The 16119-nt window shown below is 40.5% G+C and overlaps 1 protein-coding gene across 4 annotated transcripts; it reads left to right on the plus strand.

Annotated features, from left to right (window-relative positions):
• Window positions 1–272: 272 nt before the first annotated feature.
• Window positions 273–12292, plus strand: cbx7b (chromobox homolog 7b). 4 transcript variants are annotated; one of them, XM_069722173.1, is made up of 7 exons: window positions 273–572; window positions 3242–3285; window positions 3585–3625; window positions 3790–3855; window positions 4473–4539; window positions 4644–5013; window positions 6475–7543. In XM_069722173.1, exons 2-7 carry the CDS (start codon window positions 3274–3276, stop codon window positions 6675–6677), a joined length of 759 nt encoding a protein of 252 aa, XP_069578274.1. In that variant the 5' UTR covers window positions 273–572; window positions 3242–3273; the 3' UTR covers window positions 6678–7543. The 4 variants fall into 4 exon arrangements, 3 of the variants coding, with proteins under 3 accessions (XP_069578274.1, XP_069578275.1, XP_069578273.1); XR_011312036.1 differs by lacking the exon at window positions 3585–3625 and adding an exon at window positions 11839–12292 and having other exon boundaries at window positions 274–572; window positions 6475–6800; XM_069722172.1 differs by lacking the exon at window positions 3585–3625 and having other exon boundaries at window positions 274–572.
• Window positions 12293–16119: the final 3827 nt, after the last annotated feature.

Genomic DNA, 16119 nt, shown 5'->3' on the forward strand with positions numbered 1-16119 from the left:
CTCTGGAGGGTCCCAAACCCGAGGTTAGGAACCAGTGAATGTTTTCTATCCGTTTATAAAGTAGTTAAACAAGCAGCTGCGGCTGTCAAATGCTACTTTTTCATTGATCTAGAATACTTGAACATCGTGGTGTTGCTACTGTAAGTAAAGTAAGTGAGTGCTGTCATTGTTTTTGGTATCAATACTGACACCGAGTACCGGAGGACGATGGGGCAGTTCGGTGGTGCGCGCGCGCCGACTCACCGTCAGGGAGCGCGCGTCGGGAACCGGGCGCGCGCCAAGCGGTGTGCAGATGTGTCGCAGATTTTGTAAAGTCACCGGACGCAAGCAAGTCGCTCTGGATAAATGGGGCCTTAAACTGTCAGGGAAAGTAGGCGGCCGAGGGAGAACCGGGGGGCAGCGGACGGAGCGGAGTTGCCGCTGTCGTAAGCAGTTAACGTTAGCTCCGTTTTGTGGAGGAGACGGACGCAGTTAAAACCCAGCGGACGGCAGCGTGCGCAGAGATGGAGCTGTCGGCGATTGGAGAGCAAGTGTTTGCTGTGGAATCAGTCGTCAAGAAAAGAGTTAGAAAGGTAAAGGTTTAAAAAAAAAAAAAAAAATGTTGCCCAAATCTGTCAGTCCGTTTAACTGCGGACGTTGTCAGCATTTGACGGAGACACATTTTTTTTTTTTTTGGGGGGGGGGGGGGGATGCTACTTTGGATGCTAATGAAAGCTTGGGAGATTAAATGAAGAGTAGTGCGCTACTAATCTGGTTATCTAATTGCAGGCTGTATTAAGGGGGCGGTGACGTGAGGATGTCCCTCTAACGTAACGTGGAGACTGTTGTCATTGCACGAGAGCTTAACGTGTCAGGTGTTTGCCTTAAATAGGCTGGAGGAAGGCGCGTTATCAACCACACACCTTTGTTTTGGGCCCGTTTGCTTGCTAATTGGGTTAGAGTCTAAATTACCATAGTGTGTTGACATGTGCAGGTGCGAAGCTAGGAATTATGAGGCCCAGGGGCACAGGAGGGCCCCCTGAAACTACTTTCCACCACTGTAACCAAACTGGTAAGGAAAACATCTGTTTGATTTCACATCTGTGAACTTTAAAAGTCAAAGCTATAAATACAGATTCAAAGGTAGAAATATTAAATGCATATTAAGCTGCATTTTCTGTCATTAGCAATGTTGGTCAGTTTATGCCGAGTTTAAAAATGCTCAGATAGAAACTAGTTTTATGTGTGAAAACGATAGGCTTCAAGTGTAATCTCTTACAAAATGCATCCGGAGTGCAACTAATGATTATTTTTGATGACCGATTAACTTTTAAACTGTTAGAAGTTTGGTCTAAATTACCTTTTATAATATACCAAAGCCAAAAATGACCTCTTTGAAATGCTTAATTAAAAAAAAAACTAATTATAAAAATGAATTTTTGGCATTTTACTTTTTGAATGAACTAAATAATAAATTATTTTGTCGTTCACTGCCAATCAACTGTGATTAATCAAGTTTTTCAGCTATAATATACCGAATATAATCATAGTGATTAACAACAACATACATTTTCTGAGTGCGTTCAGAAGATGTATGTAACCAGTAGTGATATGCCAACATATAAGGAGTGGAGAGCTATTAAAAAAAAAATTGTCTATGTGTGCATATTATTTAAATGCATCATGTGTTAAAATATGTAAGTGATCTGTGTTGTAAGGTATGGAAATCAGGCTTTTTAGATTAATTCATTACAGCCGAGCACATGGGATGCTCTTAATTAGGCAGTACACTCATCTTCTTTTACTGTATATGAGGAACCGGGTGTCGGGAAAAGTGGTGACTTCACCAGCTGAGAATACCTTTGAGAGCCTGGAAGTTATTATGGGATGATGTCACCAAGGATGACTGACTTTGAGTGGCTTAGCTAGTATGGAGAAAACATACCGATCATTTTAAATGATATGTGAATTATATTTTCTGATGGCATGTCAACATATCCCCACATATAAACTCTATTCAATAGAAATAATCTACATGAGTACAGATATGATTATTGATAAGAAAATGCAAGTAAGCATTGCTGAGATTAATTTACAGTGATCAATCAGTTGTGCATTCATAGAAACAAGAGTAGGACTTTTAATTGAACGACTTCATTTTTATATGATGTATGATGCAATAAATTTATGATTCAGCAGGAGCAATTTGGGGAATTATGGTCACGTCGTTTCTTAATCATGATTAAAGCTTGATAGAAACTCTTGTGGAGATGAGATCTGTAACCTTTTCTGTCGTGAGGGCAGTTATAATCAAACAGGAAACAAAGTAAACGTGGCATCTCCCACAAACGATGCAGGCAGCCTTTGGCAGGTCATCAACGAGATGCAGCTCTCCAAAAGTTTCCATAAATTCTAAATCAATGTTGCAGAAGTTGCAGCCCTTCAGGGTTTGACATTTTCACCTGATTACAAAACTTCCTAAACTTTTCAGACCATGTATCAGCATATTCCGAGTTAGATGCTCCAAGTACCACTTGTTACTGCAGATATCTTTTTTGTTGTTTTTTTTGTTCCAGAAAATGTAATTCACTGATGTAATCAAGCAGCAGCCTCAGACAACTTTATGGGGAATAAACACAAGGCTACAATTTTAAGATGTAAAGAATATATTTATCAATCAGAGCACTCAGAAAAAATCATTCATACTCGGCGGGGCTGCGGTGCAGAAACAGCTGGTCTTGGGACATTTCAAAATTCCTCTCTTTCTACTTGCTAATATAAACGGCTGAGGAGTTTGAATTCAGTTGTGTCAAGCTAATGCTAGCGCTTTGCTAAGTGGCGAATTTCTAAAAATTTTAAATTAACAACAAATTTTTATATGATTAAATATGTTGTGTATACAGTACAGTATATAATAACTGTTGTTTAAAATAGAAATAAAATAAATTAAGTTTTTTTTTTTACATGGGCCAGTATGAGGGCCTTTCAGCCAGGATTTTGAACACCAGGTGGAGTCTTGTTTCAGTTTGGGAATCACTATCATAATAACATGAAATCTGACCTGAGGAAATCTAAAATGTGTTTTTTTTAGACTTTCTAGACTACAGAATAAGAATACTTTTTTAAAATTTCTCATTGATCATCAGCTGATTTACCTTTTAATGACTGTTAGATTAAAACAAGTAAAAACTAGTTTATATTCTGTGACATTATGACATTAACCTGTTTACTGAGGCTGCTCTTAAACTTTGTGTCTCCACAGGGGAACGTGGAGTATCTCTTGAAGTGGACAGGATGGCCTCCCAAGTGAGTGTGTGGACTTAAGTTACAGAACAATGGATGGATAACATGAAATGAAATATTTTCCTCATAATCACATTGACATGTACAACAAATTACGCACATACAAAGAAAAACTCTGTAACAATGATAGTGTACAGTAGCATATTCACCATGAGTTAGAACAATGATATAATTAAGTAAAGGTGTAGAAGTTATTAAAAAGTATGAGAATTTGTTTTTATGTTGTTTGTTTTTTTAAATCTATAAAAAAAACTTTCTTTCACTCTGTGATTAAAACGTAATGACTGGTTGACTCTCTGTAGATGATACCATCCACTTTGACTGAAGAAGATGGAGCCAATGTGTGAGCCCATTTTCAGACAACATTTTAAAGGGAAATGTTAAACCAGCAACACATATAATCAACACACTGATTTAATCAGCTGACTGTTTATAAAAACAAATAAATGATGGCGTTCATGGAAAAATAAAGAAGGCTTTTATACCCTTCTCTGTGACCTCGTCCAGGTATAGTACCTGGGAACCTGAGGAACACATTCTGGACCAGCGCCTGCTGCAGGCCTACGAAGAGAAGTAAGACACGTAATACGAGCCTGATGAAAAGCTCGACCTGTGACACATAGTGGGGCAGAAATACACTTCTGTGATTATATTTATCATAAAAGATCATGACTCAGCAGACCAAGATCAAAGACCTCTCCCCATGGGGAATCAGCGTTTGTCCTGGCTTGTTGGAGGTCCAAACTCAAAACGTATCTGCTATCGAAGTTAAAACGATGTAGCCGATGGATTCTGAGATCACATTTTATATGCGTTCCTCATTCTTTGCTCTCCACACGGACTGTTTACCTGCAGTTAGCTCCTGATTGGTCAATACGACTCCACTATAAACAGAAACCAGAACACTTCCGGTACCAAAATCGTGTCCGCTGCTCACAGAAGACAGACTATCGCTCGCATCTTCAGTTCTCTTCATTGTGATTGCAGGCACACATTAATGTGCGCTACGCTGAATGACAGACCCTAGTTAATAAACGTAAATCTATGTTTTTTGATGGGAAAATGTTACCCAGTGAAAACCCATATAGATAAAAGTCTGTTACCTTTCTGTCCAAACAACATCAACTAAAAATGGTCAGTTAGTCAGTGTTTTTCTGCCAACCAGTTACCAGCCTGTTTGACTTTTCTAGAGAGCAGAGAGACCGAGCTCTGAGTCATAGGAGGAAAGGAACCAAAGCCAAGAGACTCCTTCTGCAGGTGACGTTTTGAATTCAATTTAAACATCTTTTCCCCTTGTTGACCGCCTGTCCGGCGGTGGTGCGTATTGTCAAACGTCGTTTTTCTGTTTGGTCTTCATTCAGAATACGGTCTACACCATGGATCTCCGCAGCGCTCACAAGACTCCAGAGAAACCTCCGCCTCGCCTGCGTCTCTCTCTGACGCGCTCTCTGGTCCCAAAAGACGAGGATCAGCCGTACATGGCCTGCAGGCAGAGCCCACAACCACTACTGGCACACCGGAAAAGCGAACAGAGGAGGTCGGAGTTCAGATGCCTTAGCTCAAACTCTCCAAGTCTGACACAAGAGGACTGGGAAGGGATGGATGAGGAGGAGGACGAGGATGAGGAGGACGAGGACAAGGAGGTGGACAACAGTGTAGAAGATGACGAGGAGGAGGAGCAAGAGGAGGCACCGAAGGAGACGGCAAAGATGAGCGAAGGCATTTTAAATGGTATGTGTGTCAGTCGGTCAGCCAGTGGACTCTAATCACCGTCGTGACCCAGTTTTATTCGACTCGTAGTGAACTTCCTCGAAGCTCAAACTCTTTTCGCTGGGCATGCAACCAAACGCATAAAACTCGCCTCATCCTGAGCTGATTAAAGAGCAATTGATGCTGAGGGCAAAATATAGACCCATTAAAGACTCTATTTTTCATGTAAATGTCTGCAGTCTCTTGCGGCTTTTTTTTATTGATCATTTAGGATTTGTCCAAATCCAATTAATAATCTGCACCAAAGTGAGGTACATGGAAGAAAAGGCTTGTACTTAGACTCATGATTAATCAGAATGTTTTGGGTGCAACATAAAATAAACCAATCAGAGTGTCCCTTTGAAATCCAGGTATGTTTGTACCTTGTTGGATTGGATATTGTAACAGCAGATTTGCCAAGCAGGCTTCTCTGCAGATGAAACAGGTCTGTTTTTGAACAAATTGTGAAGTTTGATGTAAAAATAATGAGAATCTCTCTCTGTAACCTTTTTATTTATCATTTTTTGGTATGTTTGTGCGCTGCTGTGCATCTCTTTGTTTGCAACAAATACGAGTATAAGTGTGTTGTGCACCTGCCTGTCCAGGCGCATGTTGCTACCTAAATAATGTGCCCTTAAAATGACAGTAAAATTCTGCCCCATTGACTTAAAGGGTCAATGTGGAAGATATTTAGTTTGGTTTAAAAATGAACTAAAATACCAGTGTTGATGTTTTACTACAGACATCTACTGTATTGTGTTACAGAGATATCTGCTGAAGATAGCATGCTAACCAGTTAGCCCCGATCTGTCCTTTCTTGTAATACCACTTTGTACCACAAGATGGTACGGCGAGTCGTCCAGTCTGCCGACATCGGAAGAAGAAGGATATTCTAAACACGATGATGGTAAAACAGAAGCAGAACAAGATGTTCAAAGTGGTATTACAGGATAGGATTTAATTCTAATACCAGGTTTTTGTTGGTTAATCACACACTGGCTTTCTGCTGCTTCAAGATGGCAATTTTAAGACACCCATGGGTGCACATATTGCTATTTAACCAATGTGGGCGCTTGATGGAGAAAGTGACAACTGCATCTGTCTGAAACTACCAAAAACACCTGCAGCTGTTGTGCTGTTTTGTCTTAAAGCTCAAATGTTTAATGTTTGACTGCAGATGTAAAAGAGGTTCAGTTGGCAGTAAATTAAAGTAAAGACGTCTCCCCCAAAATAATAATGAGGCATCTGGGAAACACTAATAGTTGTCTGTTCCTGCCTCTGTGAATTCATAATATTTATCAGAGCAAAGATCCACGTCAGTTCCAGGGAGGTTAACTCAATAATAGTCCACGAGTGATAAGCTTGATGTAATTGCTGTCTGACTGCAACTCTGCCCTTTTCCTCCCTCCGTCTTTGTCTCTCCATGATCCTGCCTCCCATCAGGACAGGAGAAGACAGACGACTGGTGCACCGCTGTTGAACCAGACGAGGTCGCTGCATCGGAGAAGCCGAGCGACGTCTGGAGACCCGTCGTCGGCCCAGGAGAGGTGACCGTCACAGACGTCACCCTCAACTCCCTCACAGTGACTTTCCAAGAGTCCAGAGTGGCCAAAGGCTTCTTCAGAGACTGGGTCCTGGAGGTCTGAGTGGGAGCAGGTCGGCAGTGGAGGCGCTGCGAGAGGGAGGTGGAGGAAGTGACTTTATCACAGTGTGTGAATGGTGGTGTTGCACCCTCTCTCTCTCTTCCCATGCCAGCTACTTCCAGTTCGGTGAGTGCTACATTTACATGCACTGAGGCGACTGAACAGCCGAACTCCTGGTAACGTCTCAATGGGATGACTGTCCCATACAGTGGGACTGACATGGACAGCTAACTTTAATCTCTAATTGATAATAACAACAGAGGAATTTGTGTAATTGAAACAGAGTTTGAACAGACAGACAGGCTGACGTGATACTATTGTACTAAATAAGGGTTGGGTTGCATAGATATAGCAGTATCACGCAGCGTTTGCTAAAGGAGCAAACACATCAAACATCTTTGAGCTTCCCTCCATGCAGATCAAATGTTCCGTTTATAACTTGACTAACAAAAATCATGTTTGTTAAGAAGTCCTAAAAGTTGCTATTGGAACAATTTTTCACATCGTGGGCTCTCAGCTCACGATGAGCGAGTGTGTGAGCGAGGTTGAGGTACATAAAGTCTGGCATCCAGTAAACTGGCAACTTTTTTGATAATCATTTAGAGCCGTTGTGACGGCGCTATTTTCATACTTTTTAAAAACCAAATATTCAATCAATTATACGAGAAAATCAACATCTTATTATTCCATAATGACAATAATCATGAGTTGCATTTGGATGCAAAATAGTTCAAAAAAAGCTCCACCCCAACAAATTACAGCAGTTAAATCCTGCTTTACATTAATGTATTTTATTCATTTTCAGACTTTTTACCCTTCAGATTGACAAGTTAACTAATAATAACAAAAATAATAATAATTGAATTACTAATAATTGAATTACTAATAAGTTGCAAAAAAAAAACGTTTTTTGTTTTTTTTTGTATCATGATGTGATATTTTCTGAGACGGTTCTAATACTGTGAAAAACATATACAACCCTTAAATACGGGACTATGGTTCTGTTTTGTCTTTTTTAATTTTTTTAATTTTATTTTTTTTACTCCAGACCAAAATGTCTGACCCAAGTATTCAGGCTGATTGTAGTTGAGGTGCAGTCGCAGCCACTAAAGAACTGAAAGAGGCGCAGACGTTGGCTGAGAATCGGTTCCTGTTAGCAGGACGGAGGGTAGCTGTCAACCCCTGAAGTCTTCCACTGTTGAAAATGTGTGAGAGGAGGTAAAGTGACTCGTAGTTTCCTTTAAAAACTGGTCCTTTAGATACATATAGTGTTTTAAGAGTGTAGAGTAGCTTAAAACTCTAAATTAAAAACACTCTCATTCTTTAGATTTGCATTAACAATCAGCACTTAAGTAAATGTACTTCGTCACTGGTCACTCAGAGTCTTGATCTGAGTGCCGTTCGTGACCACGTGAAGACGAAGAGGAAGAAGAAGCTTCTGTGCATGTAAACGTAGCCGCTGTTTGTCGTCTCTCTTCCACACTGAATACGGTACATGCTTCCAACTACAGTGAGGTGGACGTAGCTGTGAGTCCCATACTAACATGCAGTGCTGTAGCAGTAACCTGCAGAACAAATATTATTGTTATATTATTACTGTACAACACGCGGCTTAGTCCTGTGCGCGTTTCGAAATCCTCTGAGAGGCGATTTGATCCGCCTGCACGCCTTCCTCCTCCGGTACAGTTATAATCAATGCAAAGACAGACAGTCTAGTTTTTCTTGGTCCACCTACATCTTCTTCTCAAAAACACACAGCCCTCCGTACAAATTAACTTTACACCAAAATTACAAACCACAAGAGACTTGATAACAGAATGTATCGTGGATTTGCACTGTATTTACATCACAACGGTTTGTGTGTCCACCAGGAGCCTCATTCGTTGAGAGAGACCGACAGTTTTACAGGCAAATAGCAAAGCTGACATTTAAGTCTAAAGACGTTTTACGCCAACATTCAGTAGCTTTTGAATAAATTACAAGGATTCTGTGTTTCTCCCTAAATGTAATTCCACATCAATAAGTGGAAAAGCCTCATTGAGACAATTACCGTACAACAAACTCTCCACTAAAAGCCACATTTGTACTCTGAATTGATTTAGCTGTATCGTGCTTGAACTGACAATCACAAAGTTTACAGGACTAACAACTGTTTTTGCAAAACAGTGTTTAGTGTGACCTTTAGGAAGTTACAGTTTTCAGTGAATTGACCATCACTTTGTTGATTTGAACATAGAATAAAATAGTTAATCCATCACAGCTAATGAAGTTGAGACAAGAAGAGCTTTCCAAAAAGACCTCGCTGCATTTGATTATACAACACAGATTAAAAAAAAAATAAGGTGATCGTTCACTGGGATGAGATCACATATCTCAAGGTTTATTTTAAAATCCAGTTAAGCATCAGCAGGTTCATTCTTGACTCTGGATAAAGCAGTTGACAGACTAATCTCACAGAGTGAGTTTGCTCAGTTGTCATGGAAATGGAGATTTTTTTTTTTTTGTTAAAAAATTATCAAATATTTTCCACAGATTACTAAGAAATATCAGTTTTGGAATGAAGTTTCACACGAAACTCCCAATGTTTGTTTTAGACTCGAGAGTGAACAGCCGTCAATGCGAGCGTTGCCTCTGTAGCGATAACTTCTAAAGGCAGCTAATTGTGTAACGTTACAGTTACCGGTGTTGATATGTTAGCTGTTTGTTGATAAGGAGTTCAGAGCAGTTAGCTTTCTACGAGACTGAAGCAATTTTATGTAGCAAACAAACGATTCAAAACGGACGTCTTAGTGCAGCTAATAACGAAACACACGGTACCAAAAACGTATTCTAAATAAATATGCAAAATTCCACCAAACTGCCAAAACCTTCAGAGACAGACTAAAGGCAGACGCTGCAGTGACTCACTATCGCCCCTTAAGGTATGAAGTGGTATTACAAGATGGGATTTAAATCTTCCATAATGCACCTTTAAAGTTTATTCTTCCAGTTTATAAAACAATTTCACTTCAAGGTTTGTTACTAAAATTATCAATAGATTATAAAAACGGATATCCAAATAGATTTAGATATCAAAAATAACTATGACAATTTAATTCAGGATAATAACTCAAAATACAGAATCAAAGTTTCCCCACAGCTTTCCCTTCATCAGTATTCAGTGAGAGTGAATCTTAACTCGGTCTTAACTCTGATGGCTTCCTGCCCAGTGGACACAGGGGCCGATGTGATGTGTCCCGTCTCTGGACCCTCCCACGGTGGCGTCCCATTGGTCCTCATGTTGTTCATACCAATACTGAGGATGATGGGTCAGCGTCTCATGATCCTAAAACTGTCTCTGTGTGACAATGAAGCTGCAGGGAATGGAAGTGCCTGATGTTGCATCTTATTTGTTGTTTTGTCTGTGGAGATATTAATGTCCCCCTCTGTCCTTTACACACACACACACACACACACACACACACACACACACACACACACACACACACACACACACACACACACACACACACACACACACACACACACTGTCCCAGTTTATTTTGTTTCTGTTTGTCTGGATGCGACGTCCTCCACTGATGTCATTAAGACTTGAAATACGAGGAGACGTTAAAGCGGAGACAGTCGGGGGAGACCTGTATTTTTTAGTGGTTATTTTTCTACATCGACCTGAATGTATATTTATTCTTTAACGATACCTGTGTGTTTGTCACGCAGATGACTGAACAGGATAGTTTTTATACCGTTTGTGATAACCACTGAGCTGATGCCATATATAAATGTTCTGACATGACAAAACAAGCCGCCTGCGTTTTGCCCGACGAGGTCGCTTGTGCTGCTTTCGTCCACCACTGAGCGAAGAACCTTGCACTTTATCGTGATGTAACCCTGCACATTACCTGCTCCAGTCATTGTGTTTAGAATATTTCTATGGTAATACTACAATAAATGTTGCTCATGTTTAATATCAGTTTTAGATGACTTCTCCTGCTTATTTACAGTAACTGAAGGGATTTATAGATCTGTCTATCTATCTATGCCTGTCTCTCTATCTCTCTCTATATATATATATCTGTGTTTCTGTCTACATCCGTCTGTCTGTCTGTCTGTCCGTCCGAGTGACCACCAAACCTCCTAAACTAAAAACTCTCCACGTGTGCACTAGATGGGGTCAGTGTTTCATATCAACTTTGGAGGAGCGTTTGAGAAGGCTTCAGACTCTGAGCCTCTCACCCTCCTGACCTCTAACAGTCCCTCTTTTTCTTCCTAGCAGCTGAGTGGTTCATGAATGGTGCAGTGCCACAAAGAGGTTTCAAGAATCTTAATCCACGTAAGGGACAGGTTGTATGGTAATACCAGGGGGAAAGGTTTTTTTTTTTTTTTAGTCTTCCTGCTAAAAGTGAGACATCTCCTTGGTATTATTAACAATGATACCTGGAAGATGTCCCAATAACAGTAATCTCCTTCACCGTGTTGGTCTCCATGTTGGCCTCGATGTTTTATTCGACAGGTTTCACATCAGATATTTTGAAGATACAGTTGAAGGCATTTCGCTGCTAGCAAAGGTTTACAGATGACAAAGTTCTTTGTATCTCTGACTGCGATAAACTCAACAAAAGCAATCCTTCCAGCTGTTAGTGGGCCTCTCTCCCTCATCCTCCATCTCTCCTTTAGGTCCTTGGTTGGCAGCTGACATGACCTGCAGTTGTGGAAATTCCAGAGTAAAGATTCACAATGGAGAAGCTGTTTTCTTGTCTTTTATGGAAGCGCTTGCAAGTCGGACCGAGTGTCACAGTCGGAAAGATTGCTCCTCTTCTCCTCCAGCTCCTTCTGGATCTTATAGATCTTCTCCATCAGCAAGTGATAGTACTCAGCCTGAGAAAAAGAGAGGAGGGGAATCAGCACGTCTCAAAGAAAATCAGTAATTAAAAAGGTGAATGTACACAGAAAGGCCAATAAAATAGATTAACAATGATAACAAAAAATTGTTTAAACTTAAAACAACTAAGAAACCAACAGGTTAACACACTCGTATGTTCTGACTTTGCTGCCCGGACCTTCAGCGTCATATTATCTGAGAATTATGTTACTTTTAGAGACGGATCTGTGACTGACTTAGCTGCAGGCTATTGACAGAAAATCTTTCTCTTCATCCTTTTCTCAGTAATGCAGTGAGCCACTCACTCGTCTGTTTCCCGACTCGTACATGTCTCCCTCAACTTTTCGGGCACAGGCCACCAGGTTACTCACCCGACGGTCCTTGAGGGCAGCAGGGTCTGAAGTCAGAAAGATGGTCTGAACACTGAGGGGTGAGCAAGCAGAGAAGGAAAACAAAGGGATGGAGGAGAGCGGGTGAAAAATGATGTTGTTAACTCGGTCAAACAACGAATGAAACGCAGTATGAGGGTGGATCAGAAACTTCCAACACACAGTATTTCTGTTGCAGTACCACATCCTCTGTTTGTATGAGTGTATTTGAGAAGTGCCAGTACATAGTCTTATCCTTACAGTGTAATGTGGTTCATGTTACTGTTTGTACGCACTAAATGTCTTGTTAAACCCTGAATATTAAACAGTCCTCCATGTATTGTGTTTGCGGTCACAGAGGAGGAATAAAAGTCGTCGTCTTGAATGATGTTGTCTCTCCACTGGTGCTCATGAAGGCTACAAGCAGCCATGTGTGAGAGTCAGCCAACTAAAGTTTCATGTCCAAGCAGACAAATAGAAGCTTGTTTTGAACATAAAAGGCACTTTTACACTATATGTATTTCTGAAACCACCCGTATTAAGATGATGCACCAACAACAAGAATCAGGATCAAGCAGTGTATATCTAATTGAGCTGTGCAAAACATGATTGAGCATTGACTTCCTGTTTAATACTTGCAGCTTGTGTACCAAGTGGTTTCATAGTGTGATGTCCTCATGACCGCCTTTCATCACGCCTGTGGCAGAGGAAACATGTTCTCGAGGTGTTGATCAGACCGTTTTTTTTTTTAATGGCTCCTCCATTTTACCTGAAGCCATCTGAAAGATATGTTTATGTGGCACTTTTCATAATTCCTGCTGGCAGCAAGCAACTACTGAAAAGCCACTTAAGGTATCTAACTCTGAAAGCTGAGGGTCCTTCTAAGCTGGAGTCTGGGCTCTGAAAAAGTGCTCAGCTTTGAGTGCAATCAAGAACTTGTATCCTGATAGAATAGTCAACCATTCTTGTTCTAACCAATCAGTGACGTCATCCATTGGTTTGTCATCTGCTGTTTTGAAGCCTCAAGTTTGGCATTCGGCTGCCGCCATTTTAGTTTTTTGGAGCCAGAAGTGACCATATTTGGCCGAGCTGTGGAGGAGTGAGGGGTGGATCAGACTGAGGGCACTGGGCCCGCCCACTTATACCGAAAACCTGACTGCATCCTAGGCATGTCAATCAAACCAGACTCCCCTCCAGACATACCTCTCTTTGAGGCCTAATATCTAATTAATTAAAGGAATATTTTGAGAAGTACCACCTGTATTGGTCCTGATCTGAAGGAGTGAATTTAACAAATGACACCATAATGTCTTGTGGAATTTTTTTTTTATTGACTTTTGTATTTCATGGGAGAAGTTGAATGAAAGTCTATTGGAGCAATAGGTTTTCAGAGTCAGCCCCTAGTGGTCCTCAGAGGTATTGCACTTTAAAGTATATTATTCTTATTCTTATTTTCAGACCTGGAGTGAGTTAAGTTGGATGTTTACACCTGCGACGAGTTTAAGTTGTAGCCTGTTTCTAAGTCTGTGACCACCAGCGTTCGTCCAGTTCAGAAACAAGCGGTTTGACCAGTGTGATTCTGGCCAAAGAACGTATATCCCTGTGTTAATTAGGCCTACATGGTTTGAATGTGATCAGGCGATATAATGCTCGTCCTGCTGTGGGCCCAGATGGCTGTACCTGCTCTTCTTCTCTCATCTCCATCTTCCTCTCTCTTTCTATTTTAAGAGATAAAATTAACTTTTTTAATCCCACAGTGGGGAAATTCCTCATGCTCCTCATCTTGTCCTGCATCCTTCTCAAAACTGAGCCTTGACTGATGCACTCTTTTCATTTTCGTCTGTCTGTGAATGTAAACACAAGGTCAATCGATTTAAAAAAAAATATATATATATATTGCAATGAAAATTAAACTCTAAAGGGGTACTTTATTTGAACATGCATTTGAACTAATCCGGGTTGTGTCCTGCCCAATAATACCAATTTGTCTTCGCCAATATACAGTAGAAAATATATTGACTCCTGAAAATGATTGTTCTCCTTTGAGGAACTCTGTAAATGGATATGTCTCTTGATATTTCCTATTTATTTCTGTTAGTTAAGGAAAACTCAATTGTGTCCACAGTTTCTAAACCACATGTTTATTCCCGCTCAGCTGCTCTGGTCCATCAGTTTTGTGTTTGTCCACCTCAGCTATGATACACTGCCAATTAAAGGAAGCACTCAGTGATGTGACACTTTAAGTGATGCACTTAGTGCCTATTTATCTGTGGATGGATGTGGTTATTGTCCAGACTTTGGTGCTTGTTGGAAAAATTACTCGAGAGGCTTGGTTCAGAATCAAACACATCGGACATTTTATTCTCGCAAGAAGGAGCAACTACATGCACCCTCAAGAGAGGTGTCCAGCAGTGCTCCCCCCCAGCAGAGTTCTCTAACGGGGCTCCCCCATCCCCCCAGCAGGGCTCTACAGCAGGGCTCTTTTCCCCAGCAGGTCCTCTCCTCCGCAGTCCTCTCGCAGTCCTTCCTCAGCAGTCCTTCCTCAGCAGTCCTTCCAGCCGGGCTCTCCCCAGCCTGGTTTCCCCAGCAGTCCTCGTCTTCCCAACCCAGTCCTCTTCCTTAGGGCAGCTTTCATACAGTGTGACAGTCACCCCCATTCCCTTTGTACCTGCTTTCGTATGGTAATACAGAGTTGGTTGTAGGTCACAAGATAAGGGAGTCGTCAACTAGATGCGGAAAGAATCACTTGCAAATAAGACGGAAAACAAAGAGACTTTCCGGAGCCACGATGCAAACAAGAGGAAGAGACAAATCCTTTTTTTTCCATCAGTGCTGCTCAGTCTATAGTGGTATGAATATGTCCATGTTACTAAACAAGTAAATAAAATCTACATACATCATCTGTAAACACAACCTATGTGAAACGGATTTATACATTTCTCTGCTATTTATTTTTGTCACTGATGTGTTTCTATATATTTTGTTACTGAATTAGCCTAAATTTTCTCCACATTTCAGTAAAGGGTTTAATATATAAGCTATATTTGGTTAGTGTGTCCTGGCTAAACGTGTGGCCTCTACTGATAATGATAATGATAATGATGCGGAGTTTGCATGTTCTCCCTGTGCTTGCGTGGGTTCTCTCCGGGTTCTCCGGCTTCCTCCCATCATCCAAAAACATGCACCTCAGGTCAGGTTACCTGGCGCCGCGCTAGTGGCAGCCTGCTGCAGCAGCTCCCCCCTGAGAGCCCCCCTGCTGTAGCGAAGAAATTTCCCCTCAGGGATTAATAAAGTGAAATAAAACAAAATAAAAATAATAAAACAAAATAAATGAAACTCTTAGACCGTTTATAACTTTCATGAGACTCCGCTTGCTTTTGGGGGCTTTTGGTTTTAGTTAACTGCGGTTAACCAACTGATGGCAGCTGATGCGTCAACACGACATCTAAAAACCGGAAGAGAATCGGAGTTTCAGACACTCTTCAAAGATACGTTTGTCAGATTAAACAAACAAAATCCTCAATTCAGGGTCTGTTTACATTGAAACATGTTTTAATTTTACAGCCTGTTCGAGCGGACGGTGTTTCAGACTGTTTAGTTCCGTTAATATCCCATAATGTGGGAGTGAACAGAAATCAGTCAGTTAGTGAAGTTACATTTATTATTATGATCTATTGACAATAGGCCGCTGTTACATTATACAGTATACATGTACTTTGTTCACGTTGGTTGAGTTACTTACCAGCTGAGATAGTGAAGTGAAAACAAAAGGAGCGATTTAAAGAAGAAGAATGATGTCACCGACCGGAAATGTTTTAAACAAACAAGTTTTTTTTTTAAATGTTTTTTTAGGCTTTTTAGGCTTTATACAGTATATCTCTAGATAGTTTTGATAAAACCAGGACACATCTAACTCTAATTAAGTATTGAATTTTCTTCACATTTCTAAATAAATAAAGACATTTCTGCGAGTCTTGATCTGAATCCTATCAAACATCTATAGAGCTGAAACATGCAGTCTGGAGAAGGAACCCTTCAAACCTTTGCATTGATCGCCTCTGAAGAAAATATTATTCAACCATCTCATTACTTTTTATTAATGCCATTTTCATTTGTTGTTTTTATTCAAAATATTCTGTTGACTCAAAACCCAAAACCAAACTTTTTTTTTATTAATATCATAATTTTATTTTATTAT

Source organism: Brachyistius frenatus, unplaced genomic scaffold, assembly GCF_029030835.1.
Source record: "Brachyistius frenatus isolate BFR_SWC_R1_liver_20210118 unplaced genomic scaffold, ASM2903083v1 Contig_283, whole genome shotgun sequence".
NCBI lineage: Eukaryota > Metazoa > Chordata > Actinopteri > Embiotocidae > Brachyistius > Brachyistius frenatus.

What these genes read in the sequence shown, in the direction of transcription:
- cbx7b (XM_069722172.1), top strand. Translation starts at nt 504, where the DNA reads ATGGAGCTGTCGGCGATTGGAGAGCAAGTGTTTGCTGTGGAATCAGTC. An exon ending in TGGACAGGATGGCCTCCCAA is followed by an intron (nt 3,286 to 3,789) that starts GTGAGTGTGTGG and finishes GACCTCGTCCAG; the next exon opens with GTATAGTACCTGGGAACCTG. An exon ending in GAGCGAAGGCATTTTAAATG is followed by an intron (nt 5,014 to 6,474) that starts GTATGTGTGTCA and finishes GCCTCCCATCAG; the next exon opens with GACAGGAGAAGACAGACGAC.